The sequence below is a fragment of the Osmia lignaria genome, chromosome 5 (assembly GCF_051020975.1).
Source record: "Osmia lignaria lignaria isolate PbOS001 chromosome 5, iyOsmLign1, whole genome shotgun sequence".
Classification (NCBI taxonomy): Eukaryota; Metazoa; Arthropoda; class Insecta; order Hymenoptera; family Megachilidae; genus Osmia; species Osmia lignaria.
Genome location: NC_135036.1, coordinates 6,139,012 through 6,153,134, shown reverse-complemented (window position 1 = coordinate 6,153,134; position 14,123 = coordinate 6,139,012). Strand labels below are relative to the sequence as shown.

The 14,123-nt window shown below is 30.6% G+C and overlaps 5 protein-coding genes across 9 annotated transcripts; all 5 read right to left on the bottom strand.

Moving 5' to 3' along the window:
* Positions 1-74: 74 nt before the first annotated feature.
* On the bottom strand, positions 75-3,289 carry ThrRS (threonine--tRNA ligase). 3 transcript variants are annotated; one of them, XM_034332114.2, is made up of 5 exons: positions 3,125-3,222; positions 2,673-2,759; positions 1,000-2,555; positions 634-923; positions 75-557 (listed from the first exon to the last, which is right to left on the bottom strand). In XM_034332114.2, the coding sequence occupies exons 1-5, from the start codon at positions 3,128-3,130 to the stop codon at positions 421-423; spliced, it is 2,076 nt and encodes a 691-aa protein (XP_034188005.2). In that variant the 5' UTR covers positions 3,131-3,222; the 3' UTR covers positions 75-420. The 3 variants fall into 3 exon arrangements, with proteins under 3 accessions (XP_034188005.2, XP_034188003.2, XP_034188004.2); XM_034332112.2 differs by having other exon boundaries at positions 3,008-3,146; XM_034332113.2 differs by having other exon boundaries at positions 76-557; positions 3,133-3,289.
* Positions 3,290-3,388: 99 nt separating this feature from the next.
* Positions 3,389-6,390, bottom strand: LOC117607832 (uncharacterized). Its single transcript, XM_034331991.2, has 6 exons — positions 5,889-6,390; positions 5,638-5,810; positions 5,411-5,569; positions 5,233-5,352; positions 3,814-5,160; positions 3,389-3,744 (listed from the first exon to the last, which is right to left on the bottom strand). Exons 1-6 carry the CDS (start codon positions 6,388-6,390, stop codon positions 3,550-3,552), a joined length of 2,496 nt encoding a protein of 831 aa, XP_034187882.2. The 3' UTR covers positions 3,389-3,549.
* Positions 6,391-6,692: 302 nt separating this feature from the next.
* LOC117607885 (tetratricopeptide repeat protein 21B) lies at positions 6,693-11,459 on the bottom strand. Of its 2 annotated transcripts, XM_034332106.2 has the most exons (7): positions 9,207-11,459; positions 8,828-9,144; positions 8,441-8,772; positions 8,165-8,372; positions 7,982-8,092; positions 7,779-7,885; positions 6,693-7,718 (listed from the first exon to the last, which is right to left on the bottom strand). In XM_034332106.2, exons 1-7 carry the CDS (start codon positions 11,333-11,335, stop codon positions 7,086-7,088), a joined length of 3,837 nt encoding a protein of 1,278 aa, XP_034187997.2. In that variant the 5' UTR covers positions 11,336-11,459; the 3' UTR covers positions 6,693-7,085. The 2 variants fall into 2 exon arrangements, with proteins under 2 accessions (XP_034187997.2, XP_034187996.2); XM_034332105.2 differs by having other exon boundaries at positions 7,779-8,092; positions 9,207-11,458.
* Positions 11,343-12,172, bottom strand: LOC117607896 (protein NATD1). The gene is made up of 3 exons (XM_034332128.2): positions 11,977-12,172; positions 11,760-11,866; positions 11,343-11,682 (listed from the first exon to the last, which is right to left on the bottom strand). Exons 1-3 carry the CDS (start codon positions 12,110-12,112, stop codon positions 11,479-11,481), a joined length of 447 nt encoding a protein of 148 aa, XP_034188019.1. The 5' UTR covers positions 12,113-12,172; the 3' UTR covers positions 11,343-11,478.
* Positions 12,173-12,403: 231 nt separating this feature from the next.
* On the bottom strand, positions 12,404-14,054 carry LOC117607894 (protein lifeguard 3). 2 transcript variants are annotated; one of them, XM_034332125.2, is made up of 7 exons: positions 13,801-14,054; positions 13,484-13,728; positions 13,352-13,405; positions 13,188-13,278; positions 13,019-13,117; positions 12,767-12,916; positions 12,404-12,653 (listed from the first exon to the last, which is right to left on the bottom strand). In XM_034332125.2, the coding sequence occupies exons 1-7, from the start codon at positions 13,882-13,884 to the stop codon at positions 12,501-12,503; spliced, it is 876 nt and encodes a 291-aa protein (XP_034188016.1). In that variant the 5' UTR covers positions 13,885-14,054; the 3' UTR covers positions 12,404-12,500. The 2 variants fall into 2 exon arrangements, with proteins under 2 accessions (XP_034188016.1, XP_034188015.1); XM_034332124.2 differs by having other exon boundaries at positions 12,408-12,653; positions 12,992-13,117; positions 13,801-14,050.
* Between the last annotated feature and the right edge of the window lie 69 nt (positions 14,055-14,123).

Genomic DNA, 14,123 nt, shown 5'->3' with positions numbered 1-14,123 from the left:
ATCGACGCATGCGCACGTTTTTTCAAATTTTCTTAGGAAAGAAAATGTTTACATATGATAAAATACTGTTGAACGTCAATCAAATTCTGGTGATGAAATAATTTATTATCTTACAAGTATAAATGCATTAACCCCCAACTGAAAATGAAAATACGTATAGATTCCTGTATTTCTATTTTTACTTTGAAATAGCAAAATGCTACAAATGAATCTTCCGCAACAAAACTGATCAAGTATAAAATATCTACCTTATGCTTTTACATGATTTATACAGAAATCGTGATATTTCCTTACAATAAAATAATAATTGCTCTAATGCATTCGAAAAGTGACATGTAAATCTATTGATTTATACCGCAGCAGCTATATTATAACATCGAGATTAAACCTACAAATAAATATTTTACTTAAACTTTCTCTTTAGCAATTATTATCTTTCTTCTCTTTGTATCCTTTGAATTCTTCAATTAATTGTTGCACAGCAACTTCCCCATGCACTACGTTATCCCTGGTTCGTACGTTCACCGTGCCAGCTTTGAGTTCCTTTTCCCCAACAACTGAAAATATATTTACATTGAAATTAAATACTCTGAAATCCGATTATCATACAATGTAATCAGTGTTTTCTTTTACCAAGAATAAAATTGAATTGTGCAAGCTGAGCGTTTCGTATTTTCTTATTCAACGTATCGCTTGCATCCGTATCAATTTCTGCCATGAATCCAGCGTTCCAAAGTTTCTCTTTCACTTCGGCAGCATATTCGTCAAATTGAGAACTAACTGGAATGACCATTGCTTGCCGCGGAGATAACCAGAAAGGCCATTTTCCGGCATAAGATTCAGTCAAAATTGCAATCATTCTTTCAACAGAACCTAGAATGGCTCTGTGAATGATTACTGGCCTTGTTTTTTCTCCAGCTTCACTAAAATGTTAGTCAGAATTAAAATTTGTCTGAAGTTAATGTAACATCTAAAATACATCAGATAAATTCTCCTTACTTTACATAAGATAAATTAAATCTAATTGGCAATTGGAAATCCAATTGAATAGTAGCACATTGATGTGCTCTTTTCAGTGCATCCATAATTGTTATATCAATTTTTGGACCGTAGAATGCACCATCTCCTGGATTGAATTTCCATGGTTCTCCAAATAATTCCAAACTTTCTTGTAACGCCTTTTCAGCCTGATCCCACATGGCTAAATCTCCTAGATATTTGTCAGGCCTCGTAGATAAACATAAATTAAATGTGAAGCCGAATACAGAGTAAACATATCGCAAGAAGTCGAGAGCGCCAAGCACTTCATCTTTAATTTGATCAGCTGAACAGAATATATGTGCATCGTCTTGTTGGAAACGTCTTACCCTGGTAAGTCCAGTTAACGCACCAGATAATTCGTTTCGGTGCAATACTCCAAAATCTGCCATTCTTAACGGCAATTCACGCCAAGAGCGATTACGAACGTCGAAAATCATGCAATGACCAGGACAGTTCATTGGCTTAAGCGCAAACGTTTCCTTTTCAACGTCAAAGGAAAACATATTTTCTGAATAATGCATCCAATGACCAGACGTCTGCCATAATTTGCTGTTATAAATATTAGGTGTAACTACTTCTTGAAAACCTCTCTTTCTGTATTCAGAACGAATAAATTCAATCAAAGTGTTATAAATATAGGCTCCACGTGGTTGAAAGAAACACGATCCTGGAGAAAGTTCGTGAAAGAAAAATAATTCTTGTTCCTTTCCAATCTTTCTGTGATCTCGTTTAGCAGCTTCTTCTTGAAATTTCTCCCACTCCTTTAATTGTTTAGTATCTGGAAAACTGATACCATATACTCTCTGTAAAGTTTCTGCATTAGCATTTCCCTCCCAATAAGTGGACGAATTTTTGGTGATTTTAATGGCTTTAACTTTTCCAGTGTGTCTAATGTGTGGTCCCCTGCATAAATCTATTAAGGGACCACACCTGTACACTGTAGTAGTAGGTGTATGTATTTTCTCATTAATAATTCGAAGTTTAAATTCATTGTATTTGAACATCTCCAAGAGATCTTCTTTTGTCATTTCTAATCTTTCAAAGGGTTGTTTCTCTTTAACTATATTCTTATAAAGACTTTCTAAACATGGAAAATGTAGGTTTGAAATTCCTTTGTCACCCAGATACATATCGTAGTAAAATCCATTTTCTATTGGTGGACCATAGCATAAACAACCACCATATACTCTTTCCATGGATTCACCCAGAATATGAGCACTGGAATGCCAAAAGACTTGTTGGGCCTCTGGATCATTAAACTTAAGAAGCTCAAGTTTACAATCAGATTCCAAAGGTCTATCAAGATCCCATAATTCATTATTAACTTTTGCAATGACTGTGTTATCTGCTAAGCCTTGACTGATGTTTTTTGCAATTTCATATGGTGTTGTGCGCCAAGATTGGGCTACAACTTGCTTTCCATCAGGAAGAGTTATTGTTATATCATTAACTGTCTTTGCATCTAATGATGCTTCATATTCTGCTTTCAGTTTATTCCATAATTCAATACGATCCTGAAAAAGAAAAAGATTAACATATATGGTGTACTAATGTTCATTTCTAGATTAATACTATTTAAATTAATATTATTAACAATTTATTTATATATATAAGAAAACGGTACGATATACCTGAATATAATTCGGCCAAGGTTTTAATTCCGAAATTTGTTCTTTGTCGGTAGCGACAGGCTTTTTTTTCGATTGCTTCATCGCTACCTAAAATTTAAAACAAGTATTAATTTATTTTGTTAATAAACTTTTTAATTTTTAAAATTTGTAATACTTGTTAATGACGTCTTATTAACTCATAAAAAAATTGCATCAGATTATTGATTTAATAATATGGGTGGTCATCTTTACAATAAAATAAACATCATTACTTTAAAATATATTGTTAAAAATATAAGTAAATAAAAGAAAAATATGTAATAATATGTCAGTAATAATGTTTCTCTATAACCAACCCAAGCATGTGTCCGCTTAGAAACACTATAAAGATTTCTATAGTTGAAAATATTCAAACTTTTCAACATATTTTAATGCTAAAAATGAAAATAAAGAAAGATTTAAATATAAATCACATTCATGCCTTTTCTTCTTTTAAATTTAAGTTTTGCACGTTGTTCACCACGTCGTCACATACGGCGTCCGCCATGTTGAAACTGCAATTGATGATGATGACTAAACTCTGTAGAATTGATACCTATACCAGATCATGAATTAACACCTGTCCTATATGTATACACTTCAATGATATAAGGAAGGGAAATAGGAACTATAAATGACTTTTTTATCATAAAATAATGATTTAAAAAACAAATGAAAAAATATGAGCCATGATACATTTTCATTAGTTACATTACAATATTCAATATCTATTATAATATAGATATCAGAATAAACAACATAACAAAACAATAATTTAATAATATAAAAATTGTGCATGTTTTACTAATATTTCTTGTATTTCGTATCCAGCCACAAATAACGTGGGTTTACTTCTTTCTTAAAGATGTATACGTTCATGACGAATAATATGACTTCGGTGATGGAATCTTTTTCCACAAGCGCGACAAACGTACGGTCGCTCGTCCGTATGAATTCTATTATGTATTTTCAAATCATATTTTTTAAAAAACGATTTACCACATTGCGAGCAAACGTGATTTCGTTCTTTCAAGTGGTCACGTTTCACATGTTCCTGCGCAGACAAAATATTTTTATGTATTAATTTAAAAACTGTTGTGTAGATAGATACTTCAGTACTTACATTTACTTGAGAAGAAGTACTGTATAATTTTTTACATATATCACATGCAAATCTTTGCGGACCTTCAGGTCTATGGTTGCTTGCAATATGTTTGTTTAATGTTGATTTCCAAGCAAAGGACATTTTGCATTCCTTACAATGAAACTTTTGTTGATCAGCAAAATGTGTGCCTATATGTTGTTTGTAATTATAACTAGTTGAAAATGATTTTTCACACACTGTGCACTGAAACTTTATAGCGACTACTTTCGAAGTTTTCGAATCCTGTTGTTGGTCTATTTTTTCATTGTTTTCAATCGAATCGTTTCTTTGTACTTGATCTTCATTTGGTTCATTAATTTGATTCAGTATGTTACACGGTGGGTCCTTGTTAATAATCTTTTCATTATCATTAATAATAGTACTATTTTCATTCTGTTGTATTGCATCAATTTTATTAAAGTTTTGAAACTGTAAAAATTGTTCACTTTCTTTACATTCAGAGATTTTCCCCACTCCTGTAGTTTCAACAAATTCAAAAAGTCGTTCTGAACTGTCGTCGTAATTTAATCTTTCAAAAACTTCAAAGTTTGTTTCGACATATTTATCAAAATCAGTTGGTTGTAACTCATACGGTGTGTAACTTAGATCATTATGTATATCATCGCGTATATTTTCTTCCTGATGAATCTCTTCATTCGTACTTTTAATATCCAAGCAATTATTTGTTATATTCTCTGATATATTTGCACTTTCATCTTCGTTTCCAGAAATTTTTGCAGATTGCGTGCTTGGCAATTTTTCCACTAAATTATTGATCAAAAATTCATAAAATTGTTCTCCTGTTTCTGTCTGTACTAAACGCAACATTGATTCATCGTGGTTTGTGATATCCACATCGCTTGAATCGTCAGGAATTTTTTCAGCTTGTCCAGAATTTATTTCTTGGTGATTTTGCAAATTTGAATCAGAATTAATTTGTTCGTCGGTATGGGGTTCTGATAAATCTATTTTTTGAAACATATCAGTTACATTTAGAGAAGCATTTGTTAGATTATTGTAATTTTGCAATGTTTCTAATTTTTGTATATCTGATTCGCATGATTGTATACTTAATGTATTTTTAAGTACATTTTCATCTACTTGGCAGACATAAGCTACATTTCCTTTTTCTATAGAATCACTAGTTTTACATAATAAAATGGGATTATCATGAATGAACTGAGTTTGGTCATTGCTAAATACTACTATCTTCTCAGAAACACTTAGTTCATTAGTTGTTAAAATCTTCTCCTTTGGTTCATTTAGATGTTCTTGTGGAATCTGATCTTTGATATCTTCAATATTTTCCAGGTTGATCTTCTTTAACTTTTTTACGAAAAATAAAAGATGTGTAATAGTATCTTTCAATTATAAGTATTCCAGTATTAAACTCTTTACCTGTTCTGAAGTGATATAAATAATTGTATCCAATGGCAATACTTTTTTCATACTTGTTTCATCCTCAGGAAGGTCAATATTATTTGCATTGCAGTTATATTTTTCATTTTCTTTTGAAAGCTGAAAATTTCAAGTTAGAAAAAGGGCAAAAAACATTTAAATTTTTTGTAACTCTTACCATGTCATTATTTTTGCACTCCAAATTAGCAGTATCTTGTGAATGAATCTTCTCATGTTCCCTTAAGAGAAAAATAAAACTAAAACTTTTACCACAAATTTTACAATAATGTTGTCTCTTAATAACCTTTTGGTGAACAGATACATGACCTTCAACAAACTGTATATTTACAGTGAGATGTTTGTACGTATATTTAAAAAATGTGTAATATCAGATTTAATGATCACCTTGTCCTTATTTACAGCTTGATCTTCATTCTCCATATTAATATTATCATAACTGTTTTGTAACTGTTGCTTAATATCATTTTTCAATCTTTCATGAATACGTTTGTGCCTTACTACAGAACTGATCTGAGTAAAACGTTTACCACAAATACAGCACGGATATGGTTTCACCCCTACAAATTTAACATACATTTTTGATTATATCTTACATCTTTTGATTCATGAAAAGTGTTCTATATAAATATTATTACCAGCATGCATTCTGCAGTGTCTAATTAAATTAGATACATGATTAAATTTTCTGCCACAAATCTCACAGATACAAAAATTTGTACCTAAATGTATATTCAAATGTGTTCTTAAATCTGCTTTTCTGAAAAAGCCTTTACCACAGATTTCACAGAGCTGTGATTTTTCACCCAAATGTATACTTCTGTGATGATAATCACATTGAGAGGCTCTATCAAATGTTAAGTTACATTGTTGACATTTGAAAGGTCTTAATACAGCTTGATATAAATTATCATTAATCTTTTTGTGATTGCAACATTTCAGCTGCACCTTTGATTCATTGTTTACATTTGGTTTTAAGTGTTGCATTTGTTTCAATACATCTCCAGCATGAATATGTAAATGGCTATAAAATTCTTTTTTATTTACATATACAGAGTCACATACCGGGCAAATAAAATTCATAGATTGTGGCTGAACTGAATAATTCTTATAATTTTCCTGTGAATTTATAGTAGACATATTTGCATAAATTATATTTCAGATATATAAATTCACTTTGTTGCAAAGAACGTTTATTTATTATTATAAAACTAACAATCCCAATGGCATCAACAATGTTTAATTTTAAACATGTTTTACAGGAACAGTGACCTAAAAGAGAATTAACTTTCATTATACATGATTCTTAATTAATAATTACAAATAACATAAGTACATTAAAATTACATATATAAATACATTTTAATTTAATTTTTATTAACCTTAAATGACTGATTGTGATTACAGAGGATGTTTCAAATAAAAATATTTATATAAAAAGATTTGTATTTGCTTCATATTTCTATCTCAAATCTATTAAGAAATGTTGGTACATATACAATTTGATTTCTTGTTAGGAAGTGTATTTATGTTAAACATATATCACAACAAAAACAAAACCCAAATATTGTATCACTAGTTGAAAGCTGCTGTTGTATACTGTATACCACGATCGTAGTGCCCCATCTTCGTGGCAAATTTTGAAAGTATATCCATACTTACGTACCAATACTTGATATAGTAGAATGTGATATGAAAATGATAAGAATTGTTATTAAAAAACAAAATACATAGTTTTTCTTTTTTATTTCATATTTATAGCTAGCCGGTGTATTGTATATACTGTACAATAAGATAGTTTGTATTTCATTTCCACTTATCTTATACATAAAACTTTAAGTACGTAAATTATTAATGCACTTTTCCAAAATTTCCTTTTTAACGCGTGGATAGTCTGGACTCTGTTTCAAAATTTCATTACAAGCCTCAATACCATCCGCATAGGATTTTGCTTTCATAGAACAATAAGCCAATTTATAAGCAATCGACAATTTAGATTTTCCTCCATATTTCCATGCTTGGCTGTACTGTGATGCAGCTTCACGATAATTCTGTTCCTTTTCAGCAATATAACCAGAGAGCTCGTGAGCTCTAACACAAGTTGCATTGTGTTGCAAAACCCGTTTTAAAAGATCATTTGCTAAATCGTATTTGTTAGACTGTACATAGATATCAGCTAACAGTAACCAGCAACGTTCTAGGTATTCTGCATCTTCAAACGTCCATGTGTTCTTGCTTACACGTTTTAAGTGGTTTCGCGCACGAGGAGTCTGTTTAAGAAGAATATGAGCCATTGCCATGCCTAAAGCTGGTCCAACATGATCTCTTAATGTTTCTTGGCTAGCTAGAGTTGTGCAATCTTGTAGAGCTTTCTCTATATTTGATTTCTGTTTTGTAGTCAGTAGAAAGAAATTACTTAACAATCTATGTGTCAACATTTCATGTGGACTACCTTTAGGATTCAGCTCCTGGAATAAACAGGAATTAGTTTATTAAAAATGTTTTACAGCTTTAAGGATCTTGAGTACCTGTAGCAGACGGTACGCTGTTTTTAAAGCCATCGTTCTGGAATCTTGATACTCTGCGTCATCGTCGTTGAATACTTCATTTGAAAGAGAAGAATCATCATCTGGATCTAAACAAATCTCGATCATATTGTATATTGCTTGTTGGCCCCACTCAGGATCGCGCCTTGCAAAATTAAAATGACGAAGCGCGGAATTTAATTTACCCATACGCCAATCTAATAAACCTGCGCAGTAATAATAACCAGCTGCCAAATGTGCACCTCTCATTCTTTCCTCTGCCCGATGCAGCCATTCTTCCAAATCGTCCATGTTCCCTACAATCAATATATTAAGAATTAATAAAAGAAACTGATTCATAAAACAATAATTTTTGTATTTCATTTCACCTGTTCTACGTGAAACTTCTATTAGCCTTGCCAATGCAGTCCAATATATTGGCTGCTTTAATAATAATTGTCTAAAATGAAAGGCTGCTGTTTCAAAATCAACTTTTCTGAATGCAAGATCAGCCATCATTATCGAAGCAGCTTCATTATTCGGATCTGCATTTAATACCGCTGTACAGCTCTGAGCACATCTATCTAAATTATTTGTCTGTTAATTTAAAATATGGTCATTAATAAATTTATTGATTTACATTAAAAGCTATGCGACCGTCATACCTGCATATAAAGCTTTGCTAATGATAGTAAAGCATTTACGTCGGTAGGTTTATGATTCAAAGCTTCCTTATAATATGTTATAGCTTGATCATAATCTCTCAAAGAAGATGAATAATCAGCCATCGTGAAACAAACATTAGCTAAGAGTTGTTTCTCGTCTTCTAAGTTAGAATTTCCCAGGCGTTGTATGTATCTGTGTTGATTCTCTTTAGCCTCTTTTAATGCTGATAAAGCACCTTGGATATTGCCTGCTTTTTCTCGTGTTTTAGCAAGCAGTAACAATAATTGACCCCGCACTTCTAAACTTTGCATATCAGAATCTCGGCGACCCTCTGAAATATTGTAAGTTGAGAATACCTGGAAGAATTTAATAAAAATAATACCTGCCTTGTAATTCTTGCACTAACGTAGCTTCTGCTTTATCATATTGTTTCATAGTTATGAATAATTTTGCAAGATCTAATTTCAAGCTGTTAAAACTTTCTTGTTTCATTATATCTCGATAATAGTTTATAGCCTTTGTATATTGATGGGTCTTTACAAGCGCTTTTCCTAATTTACTTGCTATGTGTACTTTATTTAAAGGATTTTGTTTCAAAGCTTGTTCATATGCCTCTATTGCTCTTTCCGGTTCTTGTATGGAAATATATGCATCACCAAGCATACTGTATGTCTTGGGGCCAGGACAATGTTCTACTAACTCCCTGTAAAATAAAATATCTACATTTTTCAAACCAATCCATAGAAAATATCAGCAAATACAAACCTAAAACACACAGCAAATGCGTGTCGATCTTTCTTGTATTTTAAATTTATTTCAGCTAAACGTGTATGTGCTTGTAAATAATAGGGTTGATCTGGAGTTACTTTAGATAAGCAATCAACGGCTTCATCTAGTTCTTCCATTTCCAAAAACAATTCTGCATTTCCTATCAATACTTTGCCTTCTTCTAAAGTGTTCCCAAGCTTTATTTTGGCGTCCTGTATTACAGCAATAGCTTCATTAAATTGTTTCATTTTACTATAAGCAGAAATTAATTCAACATATAAAGTTGCTGTGTCCGATATTGAGATTTGTGTAGAATCCAAAATATTCTTATGGGATTGCAATCCAGCATATGACATAGCCGTTTGGAAACTTTTTATTGCACCTTCTATGTCTTTATTCTCTTTTTGAATAATACCTATGATCAAATGATAAATTGGACTGTCTCTGATTTTAAAGTTGTAGCTCAAACCAACTTCCAGACTCTGGGAGGCCAGTTGATAATTTCCTTGTTGAGCCAATATTTGAGCCATAAGTAAATGAGCTTCTGCATTGGATGAATCAACATTATCCAACAGATTTCTTAATATATAGGAAGCACCTTCTAAGTCTCCACTCTGTATTTTAGCTTTACTTAACAACAACTGAGCTATACTTAAACCAGGATATGCTTCTGATAATTGCTCCAACAAATATAAACTTGGTTCTTTATAATTTGATACCTTTTCTTCCAGATGTGCCATATCATTTGTTACAGAATAAATTAAACGTTGCTTAGAAATCTCTAAGCATAAATCAGGATTTAATTTTTTCATATATTCGTATCCATACGGTATGTATTTGCAGTTATTTAATATGATTGTAGCTGCTCTGTCTAAGTAATTTAAAACTTGATTTGAATCAATGGTAGTTAACTTTGCAGACATAAAAAGTAGTTCTGCATCCATTGAATTTGATTGCATCTCCTTAAGAAAGTCTATTTGCTGTTGTGCCAGATCTGAACTATCTTCTGAAGTATCCAAAAGCTGACAATGTGCTAAACCTTTCAAGCCAGCGAATGAAGACTCGTTTACCCTAACAGCACTCCTATACCAATGTTCTGCATCTTTTACTTTGTCCAATGAAACATATAAATTTCCTAATTCAATCATAAGGTCTGCCATTTTTGAATTATGTTGTATCATTTTTTCAGCAATTTTCGACAATTCTAATAAAATCCCTTGATATTTACACGCTATCCGCGAAAATAATTGAATATTACTAATTAAAACAGGTACAGTTCTTCCTTCTGTAAGTATCAGATTTTTAAATAACGTTTGCAAATATTTTAATCCTTCACTGAAATTTCCATCTCTGCAAAGAACTACAAATGCATTTGCTTTTACAGCATCAACATTATTTGAATCAATGGATAGTATTCTATTAGCAGTTTCTAGGACCTGTTCCCAGTCTTTCATTGCAAGTTGATTATACAATTTTTCAATTAAGGGAAAACATAGTTTAGGATAACGTACAATTAATGAATTCAACGTTAATATTGCTTCTGTATAATCACCATGTTGGTGTTTATACTTTGCAGAACCAAGTAAAGCATTTACATTCTTTGGATCTTCTTTTAAAACAACATCAAACAAATTCGGTTCATTTGAACTGTTCTCATTCATGAGAAATAAATCTGTCCAACCTTTAGTCAGTAAAACATTTTTATTGGTTGAATCAAGCTTGTATGCTCTCTCCGCATAATCTTTAGCTTTGTCAATCTTCTGTGATAAAAGTAAAACTGAGGCTGCTAATGACAATCCATTTGAAGATGATTTTCGTCTCTCATCTCTAATTTTTGTTTCAATTTGTATCATAATAGCTTTCTCAACATTTTCACTGTTCGAATATGCTACACTCTGTACAAATAGTGCTGCTAGTGTTGTGTCTGTATCATTCATTAAATTTGCAGTTTCTTTAACAGCTTCTTGAGTTTTTCCAATTAATGCATATGCAAGACTTAAGAGAATTCTTAGATGTTCACTAGTTGGATATGCTTCACATGCTTCTTTACAGTAAAGTAACATGCCATTATAATAAAATTCATAACAAAACCATTCAATCAAAGTTGTATACTCTATTTCTTCCATTTTATTAGTAAATAAACTATGAAACTTTAAACCTCGAATTTAGAAATATAAAGAAGTAATTTTGAAGTACATATCAGGTATGTATTTAATTTAATAATTATTCAAAACTGGAATTATTGTAATAAAAATGTTTATTAAGAAGATTATATCACAAAATCTTCTGGATCTGGAAGTTCATAAATGATATTTGGATCTAAAGATTCTGAATCAGGTCCTTCTAAGATATGTTTTGGTCCAATAATGAGTTCTTCGAGGTCAGAATTTTTGATTGCAAGATAATATTTTTGCAAGTAATCACAAGTCAAGTATAAATAATAATAATTTACAATAGCATATGTAAAAGCTGTCTGAAAATACAATTTGTATATTATTTATGGTAATAAATTTTCACTTAAACTTATGAAATTCAATAAATAAAAAATACCTCTGCAAGCAACCGTGCTATACCTTGTCCTGTATATTTATATGGTACATTAATTGCTTGCATATCCAATATTTTTCCATCTGATTTATATTGCAATACTGCCCTTGCTAAAAAGAAAAGAAAATTACTTAATTTTATAGTTAAATTAATTAAATAACATAATTTTTAAAATAATAACAAAGAATATATTAACAATATTCTAGGTAATACATCTTACAATTGTCATCCAATTTTATATAGAAAAGACCACGTTTCTCATTATGATACACTTTCAAATTATGAAAAAATCTTTCATATCTTTTTTGCTTAAATTGTTTGGGTGTACATAACAATAATTTAGTGAAATAATTCATACCATTTATTAGGTAAATAAAGCGCAGATAACATAAAATACACTTCTTAACAGTTCTAATTAATTGAATACTTACACAATTGTCTACATTTATTGGTTTTTTGTTTTTGTAACAAAAACTTGAGTATGCAATAGGTTAGACAGGTAGTATCGTTGTTGACAAACAGTTGCTTAGCAACTGTGTTATACTACTAGTGACTGTACTAGCAAACACAAGTATTGTTAAGTGTATTACATACAATAAAATGTTTACACTGTTCCTTTAATTGATTCCTTCAATCTGAATAATAAGTAATTCTGTTATACATAAAGAAGATTATACATTTGATATATCATTTTCAAGTTCATAGTGTATTTATTTCTTAAAAATACACTTTTATTTTAAATATTTACGGATTATGAACTACACCCATGAACATTAACACATATTGGTATAACAAAACAATGTCAACATAAATTTGCACAGTTGCAAATACTACCTCATCAGGATGTATCTCTATCCTTCTTCCACCCATGATTGTTTGCACATCAAAGTACAGATACTGTAAAAATAATAGAACTTACTTTACTATCTACTAAATATGTTTAAAGAAAAAGTCTGTTATTTAAAGTAAATGTTCTTCTAAAGATATACATATATGAATTGTATATTAACCATTGATAATAAGATCATTCCTATGACTGAAATTAATACGTGTAATACTTTTATATATGTAAATATCAGAACTATCATCATCACAAAAATGGCAACAATAGAAGCTATTCCAAGAATCATCATAAGTCCAGTTCTCATTGTCAAATCAAACTGCAAAATTATAACATATTACTTACAATATTTTGAATTTTAATCCATTAAGCAAAAATGTATAATTGAATGTACCTTTGAAAATGTTGCAATAAAACCTACTATTAGTGTAATTAATGTTGTCATACCTAATGCCAGCAAAATTGTTTCAATCTCGTAAAAAACAGACGCGAAAGCAGCTAGATATGACATAGCTATGGTCTGAAAATAATAGCATTTAATATTTCTTGTGAAATAATATGTCTTAAGAACAATTAGTTAAAAATCTTACCAATGTACATAGCCATATGTAGTTACAAGGTGTTTTACGTCTAGCACTTGGAGAAAAAGACACAGCACAATAAGAAATAGTAAAGGATACCCTGGATAAATAATTAATAAAGTTATTCATGTATCAGTATTCTCAAGTTTACACATACGTTAAACTTTACATACAGTGCTATAATCCACAAATACCAATGGACTATCATAAATTTTTTTGCCTCATCCCTATAATGAAAACAACAAATTTCATTATGATAATAACAAAGCAGTGATATTGTAGTATTACTCATTCTTAATACTAACACAAATAGGAAACAAGCTATGACCCCAGTTGTAAATAATAATTGAAGTGTTAAAATACAGAAGACTTTTCTAATGAAATTTCTTCTCACATTATCTTGCTTAAAGTCGCCTATATAATCTGAACCATCGTCATCTGGATCCATCTCTCTTCTTCTTTGTTGCTCAAGCCATGCATTATACAACTCTAGATTTTCTCGTTCTCTTCGTGCTGCCATTTCATCGGTAACTATGGTAGTATATGGTCCCTAGTAATAAAGAACAAGTTGGAATAAGAATTTCTAAAGTATTGTAATATTAGTACAGTTTATAATACTCACTGATCTAATTTCTTGCCCTTTGAACAAAGGAGGCAATTGAGGGGGACCTGGTCTAAGCTTATGTGCTTGTTGATCCAATGGCATTAGGTAATTATATATGTAACCTGTACTAAAAAATATCTAAACCTTGAGGTAAATACGAGTTATAAGAAATATATAAATAATTGTTGTTTCATATATGCTTCTTAGTTTCTTGTAAATACAGAATGGTAAGACAATGATGTATATATAAAATGTCAAATTATTAATTTACATATATATAAACAAGTGAATATATTATATGTATGAAAAATAAAAGAAGAATATAGAAAGCGAAAATCGTT

Coding starts and splice junctions, on each gene's coding strand:
- ThrRS (XM_034332112.2), bottom strand. CDS start 3,076: ATGTTGAAAAGTTTGAATATTTTCAACTATAGAAATCTTTATAGTGTT. Junction 924..999: donor TTTAATTTATCTTATGTAAA/GTAAGGAGAATT, acceptor CTAACATTTTAG/TGAAGCTGGAGAAAAAACAA. Junction 558..633: donor ACAATTCAATTTTATTCTTG/GTAAAAGAAAAC, acceptor ATATATTTTCAG/TTGTTGGGGAAAAGGAACTC.
- LOC117607832 (XM_034331991.2), bottom strand. CDS start 6,390: ATGTCTACTATAAATTCACAGGAAAATTATAAGAATTATTCAGTTCAG. Junction 5,161..5,232: donor TTTATATCACTTCAGAACAG/GTAAAGAGTTTA, acceptor TTCGTAAAAAAG/TTAAAGAAGATCAACCTGGA. Junction 3,745..3,813: donor GTACTTCTTCTCAAGTAAAT/GTAAGTACTGAA, acceptor TTGTCTGCGCAG/GAACATGTGAAACGTGACCA.
- LOC117607885 (XM_034332105.2), bottom strand. CDS start 11,335: ATGGAAGAAATAGAGTATACAACTTTGATTGAATGGTTTTGTTATGAA. Junction 8,773..8,827: donor GTTAGTGCAAGAATTACAAG/GCAGGTATTATT, acceptor ACAATATTTCAG/AGGGTCGCCGAGATTCTGAT. Junction 8,373..8,440: donor TAGCAAAGCTTTATATGCAG/GTATGACGGTCG, acceptor TTAAATTAACAG/ACAAATAATTTAGATAGATG.
- LOC117607896 (XM_034332128.2), bottom strand. CDS start 12,112: ATGAATTATTTCACTAAATTATTGTTATGTACACCCAAACAATTTAAG. Junction 11,867..11,976: donor TATAAAATTGGATGACAATT/GTAAGATGTATT, acceptor TTTTCTTTTTAG/CAAGGGCAGTATTGCAATAT. Junction 11,683..11,759: donor TAGCACGGTTGCTTGCAGAG/GTATTTTTTATT, acceptor TTGTATTTTCAG/ACAGCTTTTACATATGCTAT.
- LOC117607894 (XM_034332124.2), bottom strand. CDS start 13,884: ATGCCATTGGATCAACAAGCACATAAGCTTAGACCAGGTCCCCCTCAA. Junction 13,729..13,800: donor AAGGGCAAGAAATTAGATCA/GTGAGTATTATA, acceptor CTTTATTACTAG/GGACCATATACTACCATAGT. Junction 13,118..13,187: donor ACATATGGCTATGTACATTG/GTAAGATTTTTA, acceptor TATTATTTTCAG/ACCATAGCTATGTCATATCT.